Genomic DNA, 23,508 nt, shown 5'->3' with positions numbered 1-23,508 from the left:
AGTGCATGTGCAGCTTTTTGGTGGAAAAGCATGTATGTTCATGTTGTCTGCGTTGCTCTTCACAGTCTCAGCTCTCAGTTAAAAGTCTGTAAATTTTTCTTGCAAAGAGAACTTTGCAAATGTTTTAGAAGTTGGAGCAATTAACTCCCTGAGTGTTTTGTTTGTTTGTTAAATATAGAATTTGGTGCTAGAAATCTGAAAAGTTTATTTCCCTTCTGCTCTGAGAACAGCCTTCTGAACTTTCCTGAGAATAACGGTGGGGACAGTCTGCTCTGAGCTTTCAGCAACACATAAAATGCTGGGATCTGGTTTAAAAACAAATAAGCAAGTGAAAGACCAATTTTTTTTAAAGAGTCTGCAAGCCTGATTCTGAAGGCTGGTGACATGCTGACTCCTTCTGCCAGAAGTGGAATTTTGTTCAGAAAAAAAAGGTGAATTGCAGACCTGCCCATTACCTGCATTTTTCTGAGTGCAGACAACTCAGAAGAGAGACTTAGCTGAACTTTTTTGGGAAAATATCCATCAAAATACTTCAGTAGAATATCTACTGAAACACAGTCAAATGTCTGTTTAGCATAACAGCTGCATCCAGCTAGATCATAAGAATGATGGGCTCTGAGCAGGTCCCCCTACAGTTGAGGAAATCAGAAGGTCCTAAAGCAGCCTCAGGTAGACCTTTGCTCCACTGCAAGCGTTAAGGTAGCACAACCCCAAAGAGTTATTCAGTTATTCATTTCTACCATCATACTGTTGTATTGAGACATGGATTTTGTTTGGGGTATTTGTTTATTTTATTTTATTTTAGATATAGCTAAATTTAAAAAGTGCAGAACCTTATAGTTAAAAAGTAGTATTATACATCTCATCAAAGTGAATGCTTTTTAGTTACTATGAATGATTAGGTCTGAGTTTAGGAGTTTTGCTCACATTTTATTAGCGACATTACAGTCAGACCTGTCATGTAGAACAGAATTTAATTGATATTCATACATTAGTAGATACAGACAAAAATAAGCTCACCTACTTGCAGTCAAAGCTACGTAGACATGACTCAGCTGTGCCCTGGTGGCTACACAGTGGTTTAAGTTATGAATTGTGCTTGAGTAGAGTTTTTCAGCTGAGGCGTAGCCTCTTATGCATATGGCTTTTGGATCTGATTTGCATCTCTCCCTGAACCTCTACCAAATATAAATTGTGAATACCCTGCTCCTTTGTAACTGAGGGTATTATTTCTTAATGAACATTTTAACAGTGACTAAAGAATATGCACAACTGAGGTGAAAATTTCAGGAATGCTCATACAAGTAAAAATAGACAGAATGTCTACTTCAGGGAGCTGGATGGTTTGCGCCTGTTCATTTTCACTGATGCCTGGTATTTCCAAGCAATTCATTTAGTTACTATTAGTTTAGCAGTTTCAGCTCACAATCTTACAGACATACAATCCTGGCTGGAGGACGAATTGCTGCTCCATGACTCTTGAGTTACATTTTCACTCTTAAAATTTTCCATCCAAAAGCTCAGAGCTTTACTAAATTTATATATTTCGGTTTCTTAGCAGACTTTGCAAAACCAGTGGAATGAGTGGCAATAAGCCCTATGCACGTTTGGGACACCTGCCAATTTTTCCACCTCTTTGATTTTTCACTTATGTCCCATCCCTAGAGTAATTTAATACAGTCATATAAAAGCTAAAATTGTCTAGATTTTCAGAAGTGCTTCAGAGTTTCACAATGAGATTTACAGCCAATTCATAATTTGTGCTACAAGTGCTCTTGCACAAAATGGAATTGCTGCCCTTTAAACAACTTGGTTAGTTTTTTCATCTTGAGTATTATTCCTATTAGTAGTAGTAGTACTTCTGATTTTAGAATATGTTAGTGGTTTTAAAATATAGAATACAAGTGTGACTTTTAATAGTTTCTTCCTGCATTAGACAGAATTCAGTAAAATCTCAGATTCTCAGCAGAGATTCAGGCAACTGAACACCTTCATTTTTTTAGTTTTATTCATTAAAATTATCTTGAAAGGTTTCTTCCTGGCTCTGCAATGCAGTGCAGTAACAAAAGGCATTGCAAAAGTGCAGTTAGCAATTTCAAAGAAAGGGTCTCTAGAGAAATGCGAAAGTCTGAACAGCATCTATTAATAATGTCTGGTATTGCTGAAAAGCAGCCATGTAGCACGTAAATGTAAGGAAAGGGAGACTGGAGGCTGATCCCAGGAGGTGTTTCTCTCTGCACATTCTCTCTGCAGTTATTATATGTCTAGGCTAACATTTTGTGATTACCTACCTCACAGCATCACTACAGTACTGAGAGAAATTAATCATATGTAAGCCAGGAAGTAATGTACTGCCCTTGGCAGAGAAAGGTCCTGTTAAGTGAAATATGTAGGCTTGGTCTGGCCAGTTTGGGGAGCTTCTCCCTGCAATTCAAGGATAACAGGATTAAGCCCTCCTAATGTGCCTTGCATGAAACATAAGTAAATAGAAATGGACAGCAAGATGCATGTTGGGGAAGCAGTGAAAGTGGTGCCTACAAAAGATATCTCCTGTCTCATTAGGAGAACAACTGAAGCTTTTCTGAGGGCTCCAGGAGGAGGCAGAAGTGTAAAGACTTCTGTGATCCTGCCTGCCTTTGACCACAGCTGCCTCCTCCCTGCAATGAGGAAGCACTGGGAGGTTCTTCAGGGAAATAGGACCAGCCCCTGCTATCTTCCTGCTTATTCCTGAGATACTAACCACTGAGTATTGCTAGGCTGTGGATGAGCAGCCTAAGGACTTTTGCCTGAATCTTTCTGTCCTGTTTCAAGTTACTCACTGTCTCTTAAGAGATAAGAAGGAACAAATAAAAGGCAAAAAGAACAGAAGAAATGATTGTTGACAAGAGCAAACTTTTGTCATTAATTTTATTAGAGCAGTATGCTATAACTCTTTTTATTACTGCCAGTGTTATAAACTCCTTTTTAGATCAGGATGTGTCTTGCTAACTACTTGTCAACACTACCACTTTTTTGCACAGTTCGCTAATAACAAACTGGGCACTTTCCTTCTCGCACTGATTTTATTCTTTTTAACGGGAAATGGTTGTAAATATTAGCCCATTGGTAAGGACAAGAAACACATAAATTGGAATGGACAGAAAAAATACTTCTGTACCAATATCCAGCTCTAAAACTGTAGCCTATTCTGATAAAAAGGTTATATAGAATAGTAACTCTTTCTTTCACGGACCTTTTTTCTCTATGTATTTAAAATCTTATGTGTTCTGTTTTCCTCTCAAAGGCTATGAATACTGCAAAAGGGAATATGTTTCTGTCCCAGCTCATATATTAGACGTATCATTGTTAGTGAAGTTCTTTCTGCACAGTCTTTATTAACGGTGCATGCATGAGTCTGACTGAAACAAAGCTTAATTTTTATGTTGTGTTTGCTACATTGGTAGTCAGAAAGAATTTTACACTTATAGAATGAACAGACAAGGAGCCCTGATTTATCATTTTATATATCATTTCCCAGAGGAGGACTACGCTCAATGAAATTTCCATTTAATTTTCTATATGATTGATTATTCATAATTTGGATAGTCATTATAGGTATGATTTCATTTCTGATGTTAATGAAAAGCTCTATGATTTCCAATTATCTGCCCTAAATTGATGAACTTGTCCTTACCTCTCCAGATAACCATGTATGGTACTGATTTTATCCTTATTTGAAGATCTATGATGCTTTCTGAAAAACTGAAAAACCCATCATCAGACAGTTTCCTAACATAATGTTCAAGAGATGCAGCAAAAGCTTCAACAGTGTTTCAGTGTCTGCTGAAATAAAATAACTCTACATGAATTAGCATTTCCAATCTTGCTAAGGCTTAAAACTACATTTTTTTTAATAACTAATTTTTAAACTAAAGAACATGTGTAGAATGGAATAGCAGCACCAAGGCAACAAAACTAATAAAAGCTTTTTGAAAAAATATATGATGATGGATGACATTTACCTCAGATGAATGAATTTGATAGCTGGCAGGAAACTTGGGGAGAGGAACTAGGAAGCTCATAAAAGCAGAGATAGCAATAGTTAACCATATCCCTTCTTGCTTTTATTCACATGATATCAAATTGTTTCTGCTAGTGCAAACAGTTTCCTGATTTAAAGTAGCTGTAGATAAGAACTGTTAAGGCAAGATCCTGTTTCCTTACAAATGTATAAAATAAAATGAAAGAAAGAGTTGGATTAGTTGAATCCAACTGTTGGATTTTAATTATTTGGATTGGTTTGGACTAGTTTTAAAATTTAAAAGTGAATTATCTGTACTGCTTTTCTTCTCATATACTACCTTGAGATCAAATAGTCATAGGAATTAGAAGTGGGAGTATGTTGGTAGTGTGTTTTACTTTGTCTTCCCATTGTTGCTTACAAAGCATTTCCAGGGTAATCCATGTAAACCAATATCTAAGGTCATCCTCATTTTGGCTCTGATTCTGTTTTTCAAATGGCATTTTGACAAATGTTCTTCATTATATCTTTACAGCTGCAGTTTGTGATGGAAAATTTATGTTGACTGATTCCTCTGGGTTTTTTCACTCTATGAATTATCCAAAACCATATAATGCAAATATCGTTTGCCAATGGATTATACTGTAAGCCATTTTCCAATAATTTTCTACCTAACATTTTTTTGATTATGAGGTGATATTGTTTCCTGCACATCAACCTTATGCCATTTGTTTGTATTCCCAAATACCCTAGCATGGGAAATATGTAATAGCATTTTCTCCTTTGTATTTATGTAGCTTTTCTTTAAAAACTTGCATACCTAAAACCCATAACTATATCAATAATTTTCCCACTTATGAAAATTCTTAGGTATGATTTTGAGAAATCTTATGTATTATATGCATGCACAGGAACATATTTATAAGCTCAAAATAAATCACATAACTCAAAATAATTTCAAGATATTTGTTTCAAAGTATTACAAAAAATACTAGTCTTTAGGTAATTGTTTTATATGATATAACTGTTACTAACAGATGGAATTTTCAGGAATTCCCTTGTCATTTATGGGTACATATTTCATTTGGGAGTTAGCAGCACCTGTGCTCCTAAGTCATTTAGGAATATGTTTTAAAAGCACATGAGCATTGTTTGACATAATAGCACCAAATGCCTTTTAAGCCCTAGGCACAAGAAGTAGAATTTGTTTAATCAACGATACATATGTACAGAGAGGGACAGCTATTTGACTTTGACACTCTAGGTCCACTTCATTGGCCAGGGAGAAAAAAAGATAGCCATACTATGTGATAAATCTCATCCTGAAGTACACATCTAAAATAAGTTAGATGATTGCAAGTTGGAAGCTCCTAAAAACCCCTACAATGACTGCCAATTCAGAAGTTACTGCTTTGAAAGGCGGTAATTCTTATTATGGCTTTATAATAATGGAACTTCTTTGATTCTGAGAAGTATTAATCTGGTATAAGAGTTTCAAAGGAGATTAAGGAAATACCTTTAAATTTGAATAAGATTCGGACTTCTTGTTCCCAAGGCTCCTTTGAAAGTGCAACCCTTTGAGTTTGTTCAGGACTTTTGTCTTCACCTTGACACTTCAGGAAAAAGTCATGGTTTTCCTTCCATTTAGTACATTTGTTCCTTCTCATCTTCAGCAATACTGTTCACCAATAATTACTGGCTACACCTGGTTTTAAAATATAGGTGTGTCATAGGAAAAGCACAAGATTGTATTGTTCAGAATATAGGTTGGCTTGTTCCTCAGTTCAAGGTGTCGCAGAATATGAGCACAATAAATAATCATGTCTCAAGTGCACCATTTCCTTCTAAGCTGTTAATTTTGCTTCAAATGCTGCTATAGCTGCAAGAAGGTATTAGGTAGATATCTATACCAGGTATGTAGCTAACAAAAGCTTAATTTTTGAAAGATTAATGAGTAGCTGCAGATCTATGTAATTACAGATTGATCAATGACAAAAAAAACCATCTGGTTTTATTTTCCAATAATCTGCTTTAAAAAAAAATCTGGCAACGCTGACAGTAAAGGCCTGAAAAATTCAATGTGGTACTCAAATTTTGCCTCCCTTTTGAACAGAATTTTTCCTATGAGAGAACCTTTTGGGTTTTCCAGTAACCAATGAGAGACATTTTGTCCTATTATTTTTATTATCCCTATTAAAATGTGTTAAAAGTCACCCTATAATACATCCAAGATTTGATTTCTCTTCTGCCTTTCTTTATCTAGAAAGATTTCCCCATTACCTTTAGGAAAAGCTTTTACATTTTCACCCCATTTAACTCCTCCCCAAATGAAGATGTAATGTCCTCTCCTTTTAAAAGTAAGAGCAGTATGTTCAATATTTCCCTGAAAGATTAGCTTCCTGAAAGATTACCTTTCGACTATATGTTCTATTCTTTTCAAAGAATATATTTCAAAGAATATATTTTTTCCTATGGAGAAGTATATAACAAAAAAAAAAAAAGGCAAATCAAATATTCAAATATTTACTTCACATTTCTCTACTAATCGGTACTGATAAGCACCAGCAGACTGCCATTGAAAAGCTATATTCGTTGGGTCTCTCAATTCCAGAAAACAACAAATAGTGGTATAGGAAGCTAAGCTGATTGTGATAGTAGAGTTTTACAGTTTGGACTACAATATATGCTTAGGGGAAAGGCAATGGGAGAACTACTTAAATAGAGGTTACTGAAAGAACATAACTGCAGCAAAATAAAACCCAGCATTTTTTAAACTTTAGTTAAAGTGACTTTTGTTATTAAACTTACTGGGTGATGGTTAGGTTTGATAACGTGTTCCCAAACAGTGGCTTTGAGATCCTCAAATCTTCATGCAAATCCTGTTTTGTCATAAGAGACATTATTTTGGACTTTCAGGAGACAGATTTTGATAACTTGCTATTCATATTGATACCGTGATACCATTCCTCTGGCATTAGGAAGTCGACCTGAGCAGTGAGATGTTTTCTGTTAGTTACATGTATTAAAAAGTAATTGTAAATTAATGAGATGCAGAAAAAAAAAAAAAAAAAAACAAACAAAAAAAACCACAAAAACTGTTCAGCTGAATATCACATTCTAGAGTTTGGAAGATTCAGTTCCTAAAATATACTTCACTCCGGTGAGTAAAGGAATACTTGTACTGTTACAAAAGGTTTATGCCCTATTCCTTTGGTAATTTTACAAACTAGAAGTTAGCTAAATAGGTCATCTTGATTAATAATCTCGATTAATGTAATTTTACATTGTTTCTGAACTTAACATCATTCAAGCACGCAATTAATGTACTACATTAAAAAAAAGATTACTAGAACATGACTTTCAGTTTTGACGTTTATTTTTCTCTTGTTATCTTAGAGTGCCTCAAGGGTTATCCATTAAACTGAACTTCACTTCTTTTCATACACAGCAATATGCAGACAATTTAAATATTTTTGAAGGTATAGGACAAAACAAGATTTTAAGAGGTAAGGTTATTTTTCAGCTAATATTACTTTTCCATTAATAAAATTTAAGTGATAAAATAAGCATTTTGAAGTGACAAAAATTGCATGTGTGTCTTTAAGTGGAAGAATGCATCTGTGTAAAGTTACCCTGTTAGACAATTGATCTCGGTATACATATCCACTCTTACAAAGTGACCAGATAAATGCTTCCCTACTATATTAAGAAATCTCTACTTTTTTAAAAGATATTATTTGAACAATCTTGATAGCTTGACCAGAGCCATGGTCTTGTGGGGTCCATGTTTCATTGGAAATATGTTGTCAGAAGATTCTGTAATATCACACACAGTAACATGAAATGAAAGCATCTAATCTGAAACCAGTGGGAGAAGTACTATGATACTCCCTGAAATTCATTACCAGCATGGCATTGTTTTCCTCAGACCCTGAAATACTGATGATACCTTATCTCTCTCTCTGTATTCTATTCTGGAAAACTGGGGTTTTGCCCATTTTTCACAAGACTTAGTCTATCCAGCCGAAATCCATCAGATGTGGAATACATATACTTGAAGATAAGTATACAGAGAGAAGTCAGAAAGATATATTATTATTTATCCTTATTTTTGGAAGCAGGGAGAGAATGGGAATGATAAATAGTAAAAGACTCCTAAAATAAAGAATGGAGTTCTTCCCTTTCAGTCCTGCTTTGAATTTGGCCCCCTTTTGGAATTTCAACTTAAATGTGAGAGATTGTTTCAATAATATTCTCTGCAGCAATCATTAACTTGCATGTTTTTAAGGACTGCTGTGGGGATGACCAGTGATACCACAAAGACAATATTAAAGACTGTCCTTCAGTGGATTGCCTGAAACTTTGCAGTTTGAGGGGTAGATTTCCAGGTATTGGAAATACCAAATGTAGAGGAAAGAAGGACTACAAGACATTTCCAGATAAAGACTCTCCACTTAAGTAAAAGAACCTGAGAAGGAGGAAGGAAAATAATGCACGTATAATTAAAAGTGTGAAAGATTATGCCCATTGTCTTTCCTTAATAATTTGGCACTGTTTCAAATATATACTATTATAAGTAGGTAAATAGCTCCTCCTCAGAAAAGCAAAGTCTCTCTTTTGGCAAGGACTTCAGAAGAGAAAGAGCGGAGGCAAGAACTTTCACAGAACAGTGAGGAATGCAGGATTTTCTTTATCCTGAATACGGTCGCTAGTCTAATTGTTGTCTGGCATCATATCAGCTTTAGATGGAGGAGCAACTATTTTACTGTATGATGACTTGTATCGATCCTTTCATTTTACACATATGAAATTTATATGAGTGAATTTAAATTAATTTAGAATTTAAAGTAAAAATTTAGATACATTGTACCATAGGAACATAGAACTACCCAGGTTGGAAGAGACCTTGAAAGATCCTCCAGTCCAGTACTTCATGGAAAAGTGAGCCTAGGTGAGATTATCTAGCACCCTGTCCAGTTGCTTCTCGGAACGTTGCAATTGTTCCTGTGCTATATGCCTTCATGCATACACCACAAAAAGAAATTCCTGTGTAATTTCACAGTTTCCTTACTCTTTGAATACCTGGAAGTGTATGTGCTAATTATTAAACTGTGAGAGGAAGTATATATAGCAAAAATATGTAATTAATACTGTGATTCTAGAGTTTCAGAGTGCATATCTGTAAATTTTGAGAACATTTACAGCATAATAAGAATGGATATGAAGATTATAGTGTTGAATATGTGTACTATAAGAGATGTTTCTCCACTAGCTGATATCCATATTGACGGATTTGAGAGATGGGATATGCAGAATACTTACACAGCAACCAAACAGCTAAATGCCTTCAGGGTTTTGAAGCTATTGTAGGCAGGATCACAGCACAAGAGGGAAAGCATTCTTTAAGACTCAAAAAGCTAATGCACTGTATTTTTGTGCCAGCACTGGGGATTTTAATGCACATGGGATTGTTTTCTCTCTGACTATATTATTCTTTATTTATTCTCAGCTTCTCTGTCAGGGACTAATCCTGAGACAATTTACATTTTTTCTCATGAGGCTACAGCACAGTTTATATCCGATTATTCTGAAAATTACAATGGCTTTAATGCAACGTACACTACATTTAATGCAAATGAACTAAACAGTAAGTGTTCTTTTTGTGTGTGTGTGTGTGTTTGTTTGTTATCCTGAAAGTTTGGTGAAACTATATTTTAAGTTTGACAGAATGGACATGAAAAGGGAAGCAGTATTTTCTGGCCTAAGTCCACTAACTAGGTCCACTTTGAGAGATTTCATACTATTTTAAAGATCAAGTCATTAATTTCAGTAACACCATCCACAAGTTTACAGGCCTGTATCTAGCAGTAGGGTGATGCCTTGCAAAGCTAATCTGTTTAAATAAGAGTAAAACTCTGGTCATATCTCCATCAGATTCCTCTCAGCCAGTTTGTTCACTAATGAACACTGTTGAGTCACTGACACTAATCATTATTCTGTGGTCACCTGACAGTACCTGCTCTCCAGAGTTTCTCATGTCCTAACTCATTGCCACAAGTAGTAGTCCCAAATGGCAAAACTGCCATTCAGGAAAATACCTGCTTCAGTAAATAGGCATTGGAAAAATTCCAGCTGCAGTAAATCTACAGTGAAAACAAAATGCAGCAATGTGACTTATGCATTGGTGTTCTTTGGTAGTCAGAAAAAAAATTAGATGCAGATTGGACAGGTGAAGGCTTCTTCAGCTGCTAAATTTTGAGCAGGATGTGAATAGAGATATGTTGCAGGAAGCATCCAGGGTGCCAGCAAACTCTTGTATGGAAGCCCTTGCTGGGGGCTGACCTGCGTGCGCTTCAAGGCACCATGAAAAGACACTGAGCAAAATATCATGGGAAGAAAAGTGATAAGGATGTTGCAGCAAATATATGTGAACAAAGAAAGAGCGAAGGAGAAGGACAAGGAAAGGGGCATCCCTGGTGCATGGAGCACAGCACTTACATTCTGAGCCTTCAGCTCTGGTGGTGAGCCCTTTCAGCTGGAGCAATCCAGGCGTTGGCAAAGAAAAGAGGAAAAGAGCAGGGTTAGCCCTTGGTGTTAGCTATGCAAGGGGTCCTCTCTCATTCCCCCACCACATTACTGGTGAAGGATCAAAAAAGAAGGCTGATGAATGAGTGTAAGAGCATGTAGGGGCGCCTTCAGCAATAGTGTTTTGTTAACAAATGACACATTTATGCGAGTAATTATGTTTCATTGCATGGAAGGGGAAATTGAGTCACCGTGGGCTCTGGTTTTCAAACATATTTAAAAATTTATGTTGTTCATCACTCATTCTTGTGTAATTATGAGAAAATACTTAATGTCTCTGTCATTTTTATTTACTAGAAGTTCTTATTCACAGATTATGAGAAAGTCAATTGCACTTTTGAAGATGGTTTTTGTTACTGGTTACAAGATTTAGATGATGATTCAAACTGGGAGAGAGTTCAGGGCCCTACCTTTCCCTTTATGAGTGGTCCTGATTTTGATCATACATTTGGCAACATGTCAGGTAAGATCAAAAACAAGTTGCTTTCAGATTAAACGAAAAGCTTGGTTTAGGTTATGTTATACCACTGTACAATGGATTCTTCATAATGGTATTATTGGGGTGTAATTTTATTCTGCCATAAAAATGAGTCAGAGCACCAGACAAAATGTTTTCTGCTACTGATTGCCATCTTGTGGAAATATACCAAAACTAAAAGAAGAAATAAAGGAATATATAAAGTGATTAGTGTGAGGTATTGAAGAGTTTCAATGCTACTAATATGTCAAAGTGCGTTATCTGAGAAAGGATTTTCTATTACGCAACAACGTTGTAGGTCAAATAACTTCATGTTTACCTTAGGGAAAAAACCAAGTACAGTTATATTTTAAGGAAATAACTTCTATTTCATCCCTATCTACTGGTGACATCGTCATGATTGTCACAGAATAATTTTGATTTAACATAAAGTTGACCTGCAGGGTACATAGGGAACCTGCGTCCCCAGTTAGAATCACACACAAAACACACTAATTTTCAACACATGTGAAAAACACACAAATACTCCAGCAACTGCTATAGCAAAACAACTAAATTGGAAGATTGATCATATCAAATGTGGGTTTTAATTAAAAAGACAATATGATAGGAATCAGATTTTGAATGTGTATCATGAATGCTTATCCCAGAATTAGACTCCAAAAGTTTTTTTCTGCTTCAACAGGAAAACCAAACAATCCCTTTCTCAGCTGATTTGTCAGTCCAGCTAAAACTAATTAACATAATTTGGATTTTGCAATGGTTATATGTATTCTATGCAAGACTTATACAGAACTTATTCAGTGACAAATAACTGGAAAAATTGCAAATTATTCTAGAAGTTACTCCCAGGAAAAAAAAATATTATTCAGCAGATTATTGGATAGAAATTAGTCACCTCTAAGTAAATGCACATTTTCTAAACAATCTTCAGAACACTATTTTATCTTCCCACTTGACTCCTAGAATACAAATCAGATGAAAGAACGTAAAATTTGTTTAATAAAACACTTGACAATGATTTCTAGCTCTCTTGAAAATGCTTATTTATTTTAGGTGCTCTCTGTTTTACTGTGCTAGGTCTAAGCTGACATATGTAATGTTGCTATATGTAATGTTGCTATTGTATTGAATAATCAAATTTCTACGACCTGCGTTTGAAGTAAAAATGTGAGCTGCATCATTAATATCTAGCTATTGCATACTTTCAGCGAGACAGTGTATTTTTGTTTTGCTGCTCTTGAAAAGCAAAGGACTTAATACATACTCAACAATTGATTCTGAATGCTCAGAGAATTGATGAAACAAAGACAGGGAACTCTCACTTTGACTATATGGAGACCTTTTCTGAAGAAGAATGCTATGTTCATTTTCTTAAAGCTAGGCACCATGTATATTTTAATGCGTGCTTTCTAAGTCAACAAACGAAATGAAAGGCCTGATTCAGATTTCAGACTGATTTTCAGGTACTTTAACCTCCCACATGAAAAAGCTAGCTAATCCAGAGGAATAAATAACAGAATATAGTATATATAATTTAAATTATACAATTATATTGATTTTTATTTGTAGATTCTATGAATATAATATTTACATATTGATGTATTAGATAGATAGATAGAATAAAATCTAAGATTACAGCCATGATTTCAATAAAGCACAAATTTTATTTTAGGACTTTTAACTCTGCCTAATTTTGCTTTTCTTGTGACAAATCACAATGCTTCTGTAGCCTAGCCTCATGTTATATTTCCATATGGCAGTAAGAAGTCTGAATTCCCAGCTGCAAGGAATTAACTCAGAAAAAGCTAAAAACCCAATTTCCCCAAATAATGTATTTTTCCTGTTTATAATGCTTCACCTTGTTATAAAATATTCACTCATATTCATTCTCTCACCCGTCTCAACACACAACCCATATTTCCCATTATTATGTGGATTAAAATTATTAAAATGTCAGGAAATTCTTCTGCAAAATCACAAGCAATGTCAAACAGGAAGACATTTTTATAAACTAAGTAGAAATCACTCAGGTGAATCACTGCCTTTCACTAAATAAACGGCAGATGTCCCACTGACTTCAAAAGGACTAGTTTCCCATTTCAGGTCTAGTTCTGAGGAGTGTCAGACAAGCTTAAAAGCTCATTTTAATATGTCATTGACTGATGAATATAACTTGGGATAATCATTCACGTTTATTGTGTCAGGAATCTTCCAGGTCATGCAACACTATCTGTGCTTGATATTATTGATATTATTTTCAGTGTTAAAAACTCCCATTTAAATAAAAAAATCATTAATTCTGTACTGACTAAAATATTCTCATTATCTTGCAGGATTTTATATTTCAACACCCATAGGACTTGGATTTGGAGAAGAGAGAGTCCGGATTCTGAGCTTGCCTTTGGTCTCTTCAGATTCATTTTGTCTAAGCTTTTGGTATTCTTACATAATTCCTAAACATATACTTTGTTTAAGAATGAAACCAAATAGCTTTCTTTCATATTTAATATTAATCCAAGTCAGTGTGCCAGCAATACAAGCCTGCTTTTGTTTGGATTTCAATGATCAGTCTCAACTCCAGGCCTGAAGCTTTGGCTCCTTTATAGGTTTGATTCTTGCAGTTAGCTTTAATGTATTTTCTTTTTCACTCTGCATCCAATATTCATTTCTATATAGAAATGATGTTAAGAATCCCTGAAATGTTTTTTGTCGTGAAGCTTCACTAGGCCTCTGCAGAAAATACAGCAAAGTACCAAGTAAAACTTCCAGGTGTAATCTAAACATACGATTCATTTTCTTTCATGCTCACTGCAAATTAGTCCTAATTCCATAAAACCATTTATAATATAAAAAGCTTGATATTTTTTCATGAAATTTCACTTTGTTCTAATAATACTAAAAATTGCTCTTCTCCCTCTAGGTATTTCATGTACAGTACTAATGTTTACCGTTTAAGAGTTAGCGTAAGTAATGAGCATGGTTTGGAAAAGATCGTTTTCCAGAAAGAAGGAAACTATGGAAACAACTGGAATTATGGACAAGTAACTTTAAACGAAACATCTGATTTTAAGGTTTGTTATACTGCTAGTTCTTTTTAAAATTTATTTTAGCTAAACTGATATCAGAGTTTTCTGCCAAATGAACCCAATGACCCACAGCTCCAAAGATAATATCTACTACTATTTACTAACATATGCCATCAAATAAATGTTAGCATGCAGAAGACTGGAGTTCCTATTTGAATTGTCATCCCCCCTCCTTCCATACTCTGGAATTTAAAGTATTATTATTGTAGAAAACAGAAAACCTTAACATTGTCATGAGACAATCAATGTTATCATGAAAGAGAGCTTTCTACAAACCACACAAAATGTGTTCAAAGCCTATCAAAATCTGATATGGAGTTTAAAATCTCGACAGGGAGTATGATATGAAGCACTTAGCCATGAGAAGATTTAAATTAAGTAAATTCAGATTCTGAAACAATATTTTCACTAATTAATTACAGAACAATTCACTGAAAGTGTGTTCCAGACAGAAACGTATTTGGCACCACATAGTTAACAACCAACCTTATCTGTAAACAAAAGGAGGAGACTTATGCTAGACAATTCCTTCAGCAACTCTCTATTGAAAATAATTTCTTTTTATAGGTATTTGGGATGGCTTGTCCTGCTATAGTAGTTTTGATTGATGCAAAAGCACTGCCAGAAAGATGCATTTACCATCTGAGGAAGTAAATGCATCTGTGACCTGGCTGCATCAGATTTCCAGCAAATGTGTTGTTTATGATCTCAGGAAGAGTGCTATATCTAGCTGTATTTCACCAGCACAAATTCCTTGGTAGCAGGATTACTTTAAATATGTGGATATTAAAGCAATAACAAACAAATGAGACTAATTTCAATTTTTTGTGGAGATAAGCCATTAGATCAGGAGAATTTTAGACTGACAAGATGAGTGATACAGAATTTGTGTTTCAAAAATTACACATATTTTTATATAAAAAGTAAAGTTATTGAATAGTTTTAAGTCATATTAATCATTTATACAAAGTTTCTGCGTTCCTTAGAATGATCCATTTGTTTTGCATAGGGCTGGTTTTTTTTGTAAGGAATACTGTCTCACCCCCGATGCCCTCCTCTGAGTGTAACACCAGTGTAGATTACAGTAGAAATAAGAGCATTCAAGAAAGAAGACAGAATGGTTCAGCATAGGAAGCTGAAGAACTTTTCACTAAATTCTAAAATTCTAATATTTTTCATGAACTTCAGGTTATTTTTGACGCCTTTAAAAAGCGTGGTCCCAGTGATATTGCCTTGGATGACATTGGCCTGACAAAGGGAAAGTGTAATGAAAGTATTTATGTAGAGCCAACTGTGATTCCAGCTGTTACTACTGTCCCTTCAGTTCCTAGTAAGTAAACACTAAATTACAGTTGATTACCATTTCCTGTTATGGTATTTGTGTATGAGTCATTCAGAATTTTCAGCCTTCAGTATTACAGAAATCTCTCTTCAGCATTATAAAATTATTTTCAGGATAACATACTAGGGATCAGGTTCCTTGCCCATGGCTCCATTGATAGCAAAAGAACTGGTAGATTCACAGCTTAAGCTATCAGTACAGTATCTTCCAAAACCTGAAGAGTGGAGGATAATTAAAGAATTCAGAATTTGTCTCTCAAAGCTTTAATTAATAAAGCTTCCAGGAAGCCATTGAAGGAGAAGAAAGAAAGAGAAGGAAGGTTATAACCTTAGTATTTGAAATGGTAAGCACTGTAGCAGGGGAATAAGGGAATGAGCAAAGTCACATAATAATATTACCAGAAGTCTCAATAGTAAAAATTCACTAAGCGCTGAGAACACATGCACACTGAAAACTCCCATATTTAGGGGAATGAATCTATAATACTGCCAGAAGGGTTTAAGAATGGAGCACAATCTCTGTGCGTGTCTAATACCCAAAATGGAGGTATCATCTGGAACAAGGCTCACAATGAATGAGTTCTTTCCAATATGTATTTGGCTGTATTGTTATTCTTACTATATCTGATTACATTAAAAAGGAAAAAGAAAACAATATTTGCTTTGAAAAAAAATTTAAATAGGGAAACAGAAAGGATAGAAGGACAGTTAGCAGTTCTTCTGGTTTCAGACAAAATGAGTGGACAAAAAAAAAAAAAACAATTGAAGGATTCTTTCCACTCCCTGATCAAATGAGAGATTTCAATATCTGCATAAATTATGGAATGTGTCAAAACCTAAGCCTGATTTCTTCAATTTTGCCTTTGCTAACTTTACTCCTTGTGGTAAGGCAGGGGTGACGAACGAATAGGTGCTTGCTCTAGTAATAATGGATGGGGCTTTTTTCCTGCTTGATGAGGCCTCATCTCATTTCATCTCACTATCATCTTCTTGACACCTCTTCTGAATCCCAGGTTCAGTGGGAAACTGGTGGAGAGTTGGTTTTGTTTGCACATTTTTGCCATCCAAGTCAAGTAGAAGTTAATGAAACATGAAACATCTCTACCTATAGTGCATATGCACTTCTCCAGATAGGTTGTACAGCTTGATCCAGACCCATCATATTGCAGAGTGTTTTACAGGAAAGCACAGAGATGTAAGCTTCCTCAAAACATTCCAGTTTCACAGAGCTAGTTAGAAGAATATCACTGAGAAAAATGTGAAAAAAATACCTGTAGTCATCATTATAAATCTGGAAAATGTATATAAAACAATGAAGAAAGATTGCATATGATGTTAATGCACATTCAGAGCAAAAACTGGTACACATATGAATAGAGCTTGTGGAAAAAATCATTAAAATATCTGATAGGGGTTTGTAATTTATTGTGAAAGAGGCATGAACTTCTTGGGGGAAAAAAAAAAGAGATTTCTACAAAAGACCTATTCACAGATGGCTTCAAATCATTAAAACAAACAGTGAATATGTTCCAGGACTGCCTCCTATTAGATTTACTGTCACTTACAAAGCACAGCTAGTTGGTCTCTTGGCAGCATATAGTAAATAAAAATGGTCTAAGATTAAAATAAGAAAAAGACACTCTGCCTTGTATTCATGTTGAAGCACTGTATACTAATATTGTCATTCTATCAAATCTATCACCTCTAAATCTACTGCATCAGGACACGTAAGAAAACAAAACCTTCTAAATGTAAGAGCAAAATTCAGTTTTAGAGCTCCATCCTGAGACACAGGGAGGTAAAGTTCAATAAGATGTCTCTGTCAGCAAAATTAAATTTTAATAATGCTAGTAATTTCAGTCAAAATTTACCAAAGTGCGTTTTGGAATTTGATTGCAGTTTTCATTAAAGTAATACTGTGGAGAGGTGCTGATGTCTGCCATCTCCAGTCAGCTTTCAGGTGCTGTGGGTAAGCAGACCTCACAAGCTAGCATCAGTCTAATGATTAGTGGTAGGACTCTGTGGTAAATAGTAGCTGAGTGCTGCTGTCAAAACACCAAAGAAACGTCATTCAAACTATAGATCACTACCCAAAATATGCTGATAAAGTTTTAATATTAAAAAAAAGGAAGTGGTCATGTGGCATATAACTCCTCATGAAACAGATTAGAGAGGATCCATACTGTCCTGCAATATCATAGAAAAGCACAGTCTAAGCTGTCACTGGGGAAAAACGAACTTGCTCACATAACTTTGTTGAGGCATGCTACATATATGCTATCTGTAACCTGCTGAAAAAAAATGAATGTTATCAATCATCTTCAAAGAAGTATGCAATTACTTTGATGGATGTGGTGCAAGCTTACTAACACTAATGGTTTCACTACAAATGTCATGTCTATAAACAAGAGATGAAAGAATTTGAGCTGAGCCAATTTCTTTTGCTAGACTTAGAGCTTCATAAGAGGCAGTGGCATCATTCACAGTACCACAAAAGCTCATTGAAAAGTCAAAAAAAATTTTTGGTGATGGGATAGAGAAGCTGGATTTGCTTTTGTCTTTTGCACAAGGCTGTCAACTTACACTTTCATCTAAAACAGAGATTGCTTTCATCTCCATATTCATTTATAACCTGTCTTTTAACACAAACAACAGTGTGGAAATTACAGTGTATATTCCACACTTAAGATGTGTATGTCAATATAAATTAAAGTCTTGGCCAAAGCACAGAGGAATTTTTTTATTAATAGGTCAGATATAATTTTCTACAGTGTTGAGAAAATTGTCTATTATACTCAATGAAAGGACCAAGAGTATTGGGGCTGATTGCTATTTGGTTCTCTAACGAGCGACAGCTATACAAATAACTCCATATAAATTTGTGTTTAAAGATCACTGGAAATTTTTAAAACATTTTTTCCAGACATGAGTAAAATCAATTACTTCTATTGTTTTTCCATGCAAGAAAAAGATCATTACTAATGTGCCTTACATGTAGTCAACACCAGATCAGATTTCATCATAAGTTGCCCCTGTTCTGCTATTAAAAAAGTTGTTTTTGTTCTGCTCATATCATCAGATGATACTGGTTAAGAATCATATATTCTTCATGCAGCTTTACAATAGTTGTGTATCTGTATGTATGTGCAGTAATGTTCCATAAAAAAAGCCAGTGTAATCTTTATTTGTTGTTAATGGTATTTACCAAAAGTAGTCCTCTTTGTGAGCCATACAGCTGAAACATACTATACTTGTTAGCCACTGTCTGATTGTTGACAGTTCCTTTTCCTTTCAGAGAGTTTGGCTTTTCTTGCCAAATTTCTTTGAATAAAGTAATTGCGAACAACAGAAGTGGGAAAACACCAAAGTTCATTCTGATGGTACAGCTGAAATGAAAATAAATAATATTTCTCAATATGAATTAAAGTTTTGGAATATGGCATATTTTGGATGTAACCCACCATCTAAACTATATATTGAAAGAGAATATTGAATATATAAAGTACAGTTAGCTACGTCTATGTGTGTGAGTGCATATATGTGTGTATAAACATATCTACAATATTTGTTTTTAAATAAATTTTATTCATTTTTATATATAAGTGCATATACATGTTGATGATAAAGACCTTTCTTATTGGAGCAGTTGTTTCAAGGAAAAAGCAAATGGCTACTTTTACCATTTACAAGGTTTAACTGTAAAAGTTTTTAGGGTCCTTATGAAATCAAAATAACAGTATAAGGGTTTTTTTGCTATAAAGTTTATTTGCTAGATGACTAAATGGGCTTTATACTTGAGTATCTCTGCTAATGCTGCAAGAAGATCAATCAGATAATAAGCAAGGCATACAAGCTAAGTGCATAAATAGGTTATATTTGAGGGAGAGGGGGCTTTCCTCTCTTTCTTTGACATTTTCTAGCCTTTATATTAATGTATATATTCTTTTCTTCATATTTTCTGTCATATGCACAGCTTGCAGATCAATAATCACCAAATGAAGAACAGTCTGTGTTCCCCTAACTCCATGGGGAAGACTTCTCATAGCACCATTGTGAATACAGTTGTACACCTGGGCACTAATACTTCACAAACAACAATATATGAACTACAGCTGTAGATAACACTATGGCATCAATTGTATGTGTCAGCAGGTCTGATTTAGACACTGCAACTAATAAGGACAGTGAATTTCTTACACACTTTGTTTCCTCAATGCTCTGTGTCCTTACCAGAGCATTGGCTTCTCACAACTCATACCAATGGCACTGTAACTGAACCTTTACAGTGACGAAGTTACCTTGAATATCCTCTTCATAAAATTACTTTTTCCAAATAAGCTTTGTTACAACAGATTGCAGAAGTAAGACAATAGATTAATTTTGGTTTTGAAATGTTTTCTTTTTCAGCTGACTGTGGAGGGCCAGTTGAACTCTGGGAGCCAAACAGTACATTCAGCTCTGAAAACTTTCCAAACAATTACCCTAATCAAGCTTTTTGTAAGTCATACTTCTCGAAGTCTTCAGAAAAATTTTAGCCATATGGAAGTAGAGATACTAAATCTGCTTTCCCAAGTCAGATGCTGTCAAGCAGAAAAGATCTAAGCTATATACAGTGGGATCTTTTAACTGAAGTCTACATGGCACTTAGCAGAAGCTAAGGAATCATGTGCCAGTTGATTAAAAAGTGATGAAGATAAACATAATCCCTTGGAATGGGTTCAGACAGGCCAATTCCATCATGCCTATTATGTCAAATATCTTTATGTCAATGCAACAAAGGACAAGGTGCTGACAGTCCCCATTTTACCACTATACCTCAATGTATTTGCCAGGTTAATACCATCGTCTCTTCTGTTAAATAGTTAACCTTTTCTAGGAGCAAAGAATGTGCGTATTTTGCAAGGCGTTTTGCAACGTGCATTTTGCAAGGCATCCTCTCTTTATTGAATGTTTCTTAACATACTAGTGAAAAGACATCGTTATTCTGCTGATGTTACTTGATTTAGATTAAGCTACAGCTAGCAAAAGTGAAAATGTTTCAAGGTGGTCCACTATGTGCTGTTGATGGATGAAGCAAGGAAGAGAACTTTGCCATTGCTTCTTAATGAAATTTTAATTATTTATTACTTCACCTTTAACTGGAGAATTGTGTTGGGATGCTAATCAGAACAGTTGTAATATTGTGTTTCTGCCCCATTTGAGATATGGCTCTCATTTCCAGGTATTAATTTCACAAGATCCCAAATGAGATTCCTACTAGTGAGAAAATACTTTTCATTCTATGAACAGATTAAAAACTGTTTAGTTGTTTCTTTTTTTTTTTTTTACTTTCTTTGCAAGATTTCCATAGTATCCACACTTACATAGATCAAATATGATAAAGTATAGGCTAAACAGAAGCAAACACTTCTTCCCTAAAAAGACATCTAACCTGAAAGATAGGCTTCTGTGGCTGATTATAGAAATTATCTTACTAACAAATAAGACTTAAGTGACAAGACTATTTGTCACATTTTCACAGTTACAAAAGAATTAGCTTGGCTACTTTAGGGAAACTCGCAGTTGTGATGAATGGTAAAAAATGCATGTGTGTACGTCTTTGGAGCCAAATTCCAGTTTTCAAAAGTGTTTTAGAGAATGAGAGTCAATTGAATTTTGGGCCCTGACAGCATAAGTTGCTTTTAAAGATAAGATTTAGACTTCTAAGTCCCTTGGGTGATTCTTAATAGTTCAGCAGAGATTTTTTTTTTTCCCCAAAATCTTTCAACATGAAAATGACACAGTAAATGTAACAACTGAAAAGGTGATTTCTCTATGTGTGTTATTATTTTCTAGGTGTGTGGTACTTAAATGCTGAAAAGGGAAAAAACATTCAACTTCATTTTCAGGTTTTTGATCTCGAAAATATTCATGATGTAGTTGAAGTCAGAGATGGCAGAGGACCAAATTCCTTACTTTTGGGCAAGTAACAGCATTGGGTACTAAAATGAATGTAATCAGACAGCTGGAGCAAATTGATGGATATAATATAAAGGAAATTAATCCTTTCTAATTTCATTCTACATTTCTTCCCATTTTTGGGTCTCAGAAATTAGGAAGAAAACTTCAGAAAGCATACTGTATGTGACATCACATTTCCCAAATATTTGCACACACTCAGCCTTCTATGCAATCCAAATGAAATTAACTTCTCAATAAATAAGACTGCTCATGTATGTGGACAAACAGAAGCATAATCTCTTAGTCGAACATTATTTTTCTATACTGATGTGTCAAATTTGGGGTTGAGCTTTGATCATTGCAGTCTGATAGCAGTTAGGTTTGGGGGAATAACTGTATTCATGAGGTAGCAGTATTTGTTTTTGAACCCAAAACATTTTGAAATACATAAGAACAGAATAGCTTAAATATATTAATGTTCTCCTGGAGAATAGCTGTCTATACAGGACAAGACTCATTGCCAGATGTCTTCTCTACAACAAACCAGATGACAGTAATCCTCCTTACGGACAAGTCTGCAACAAAGAAGGGATTTCTTGCAAACTTTACTACTGGCTACCATCTAGGTAAGCCTATGAACCCTTACATTTAAGAGGTTATACCACTGGTCAAATACATTTGAGAAAAAGTGGAGAGCGGAAGGTGATTCAGCCTTTGATCAACAGAAATCTGAAAAAGTTACAAAGAAAAAGCCTAGCGGTTACTCATCTGTACTTTATGTTTTCTAGCATGAAAAGTGATGCTTTTGTTGCTTTAGTGTAATTGGACCAATGTCAGTATCATCTGCAACCCTGTGTGATATTATGTAAAAAATTGACTCAGTATTTTGACCAAAAACTATTCGTATGTTAAGAGGGCAAATACGAACTATTCCCTATACAAGCCCCAGAAAAGAATATCACTTTGTGACTCATTTGAGGGTGTCATTAATGTGTGTTTAAATGCATTTGTAAAATATTTATTATTGATCACATCCACCAGAAAAGAAAATTTATATGGTAACTCTGATTAATGTTTGCAATATGGTCCTTCTTGCATCTTTAAAAATTTTGTCCTTAGCGTGTGAAGGATCTGGGAAGAGTTAGTCTTTCAAATATTTGGACAGCAGTGTTTCTGGTCCCAGCCAGTCCCCTTCTGAAAGACTCCTGGTTTTGCTGGGGACTGCAATTAGACTTGTCACTCGTAGAAGTAATTCAGCAATCAGCTCTCCAAAAACATGCAAAATGGAGCCAAACGCTAAAGTACATGGAACAGCAACCTGCTTACCAGGACAAATACTAACACTAACTCCAGGCCAAATCTTGATGGAATTAATTAGAGGCTTTGTATTACTTCTGCGGAAGTCTGACAGCAGAGAAAAAAAGAGAAAGAAAAAGCAGTATGTATTCAGAGATGTGTGAAGTACCATTCATTTGCATGGACAGAAAGTAAACAAGAATCTACGTTCTTTTTCTTACTTTAAATATCGTAAAAGGCAAGTGTCTCCCAGCATGTTTAGCTAGCTACAGCTTTTTCATAGGTTAAGAGTAATAATATTAATCTTCTTAATCTTTAAAAAAATCTTAACCATTGATTTACCTTTGTAAAATCAACTCCATTTAGTCCTGTTGTGCAAGACTGAGAGGTAGGTTTGTATGGACATATGACCATCTTGCTGCTTCTTGTTCTGCCTTCTCTATCACATTTGTTCAGTCCAACAACACTATGCCTTTTTTTTAACTGGTTCAGCATCTTTGCTGAGCCAGCTTTGCCCATGTTTTGCTGTGAAATAAAAATTAAGCTGAGCAAGGCAGAGTTCTCAAAGTGGCCATTGCCAGTTCTGGTTAAATGTATTAAAAAGGTTCCATTTGCAAAAGTATTATGCTTATTCATGATCCTTGCAGCCAAAGGACAGAGACTAATATCATTAGCATGCAGGCCCAAGGATAAAAGGATTGTCAGTAAAGAAATTAACTTTACAACAAAAGCAGATTTTTCTTTGTATTTTATTTTACCGTGAAATATTGAGTTTTTTA

General features: G+C 34.9%; 1 protein-coding gene across 1 annotated transcript in view; it reads left to right on the top strand.

The window, feature by feature from the left end:
• Window positions 1-23,508, top strand: part of TMPRSS15 (transmembrane serine protease 15) — a 57,283-nt gene that overhangs the window by 14,048 nt on the left and 19,727 nt on the right. The window contains exons 7-16 of the mRNA XM_087756966.1: window positions 4,536-4,644; window positions 7,397-7,506; window positions 9,510-9,647; window positions 10,899-11,048; window positions 13,400-13,502; window positions 13,987-14,137; window positions 15,341-15,482; window positions 19,901-19,990; window positions 21,329-21,454; window positions 21,928-22,059. Of these exons, the coding sequence (XP_087613092.1) occupies window positions 4,536-4,644; window positions 7,397-7,506; window positions 9,510-9,647; window positions 10,899-11,048; window positions 13,400-13,502; window positions 13,987-14,137; window positions 15,341-15,482; window positions 19,901-19,990; window positions 21,329-21,454; window positions 21,928-22,059 (1,251 nt within the window). The remainder of the gene's footprint in view (window positions 1-4,535; window positions 4,645-7,396; window positions 7,507-9,509; window positions 9,648-10,898; window positions 11,049-13,399; window positions 13,503-13,986; window positions 14,138-15,340; window positions 15,483-19,900; window positions 19,991-21,328; window positions 21,455-21,927; window positions 22,060-23,508) is intronic.

Source organism: Nipponia nippon, unplaced genomic scaffold (assembly GCF_047370975.1).
Source record: "Nipponia nippon isolate SJK-2023a ecotype South Korea unplaced genomic scaffold, ASM4737097v1 scaffold_2, whole genome shotgun sequence".
Taxonomy (NCBI): Eukaryota; Metazoa; Chordata; class Aves; order Pelecaniformes; family Threskiornithidae; genus Nipponia; species Nipponia nippon.
Note: the sequence above shows the minus strand (reverse complement) of the source record. Positions and strands in the feature narration are given on the sequence as shown.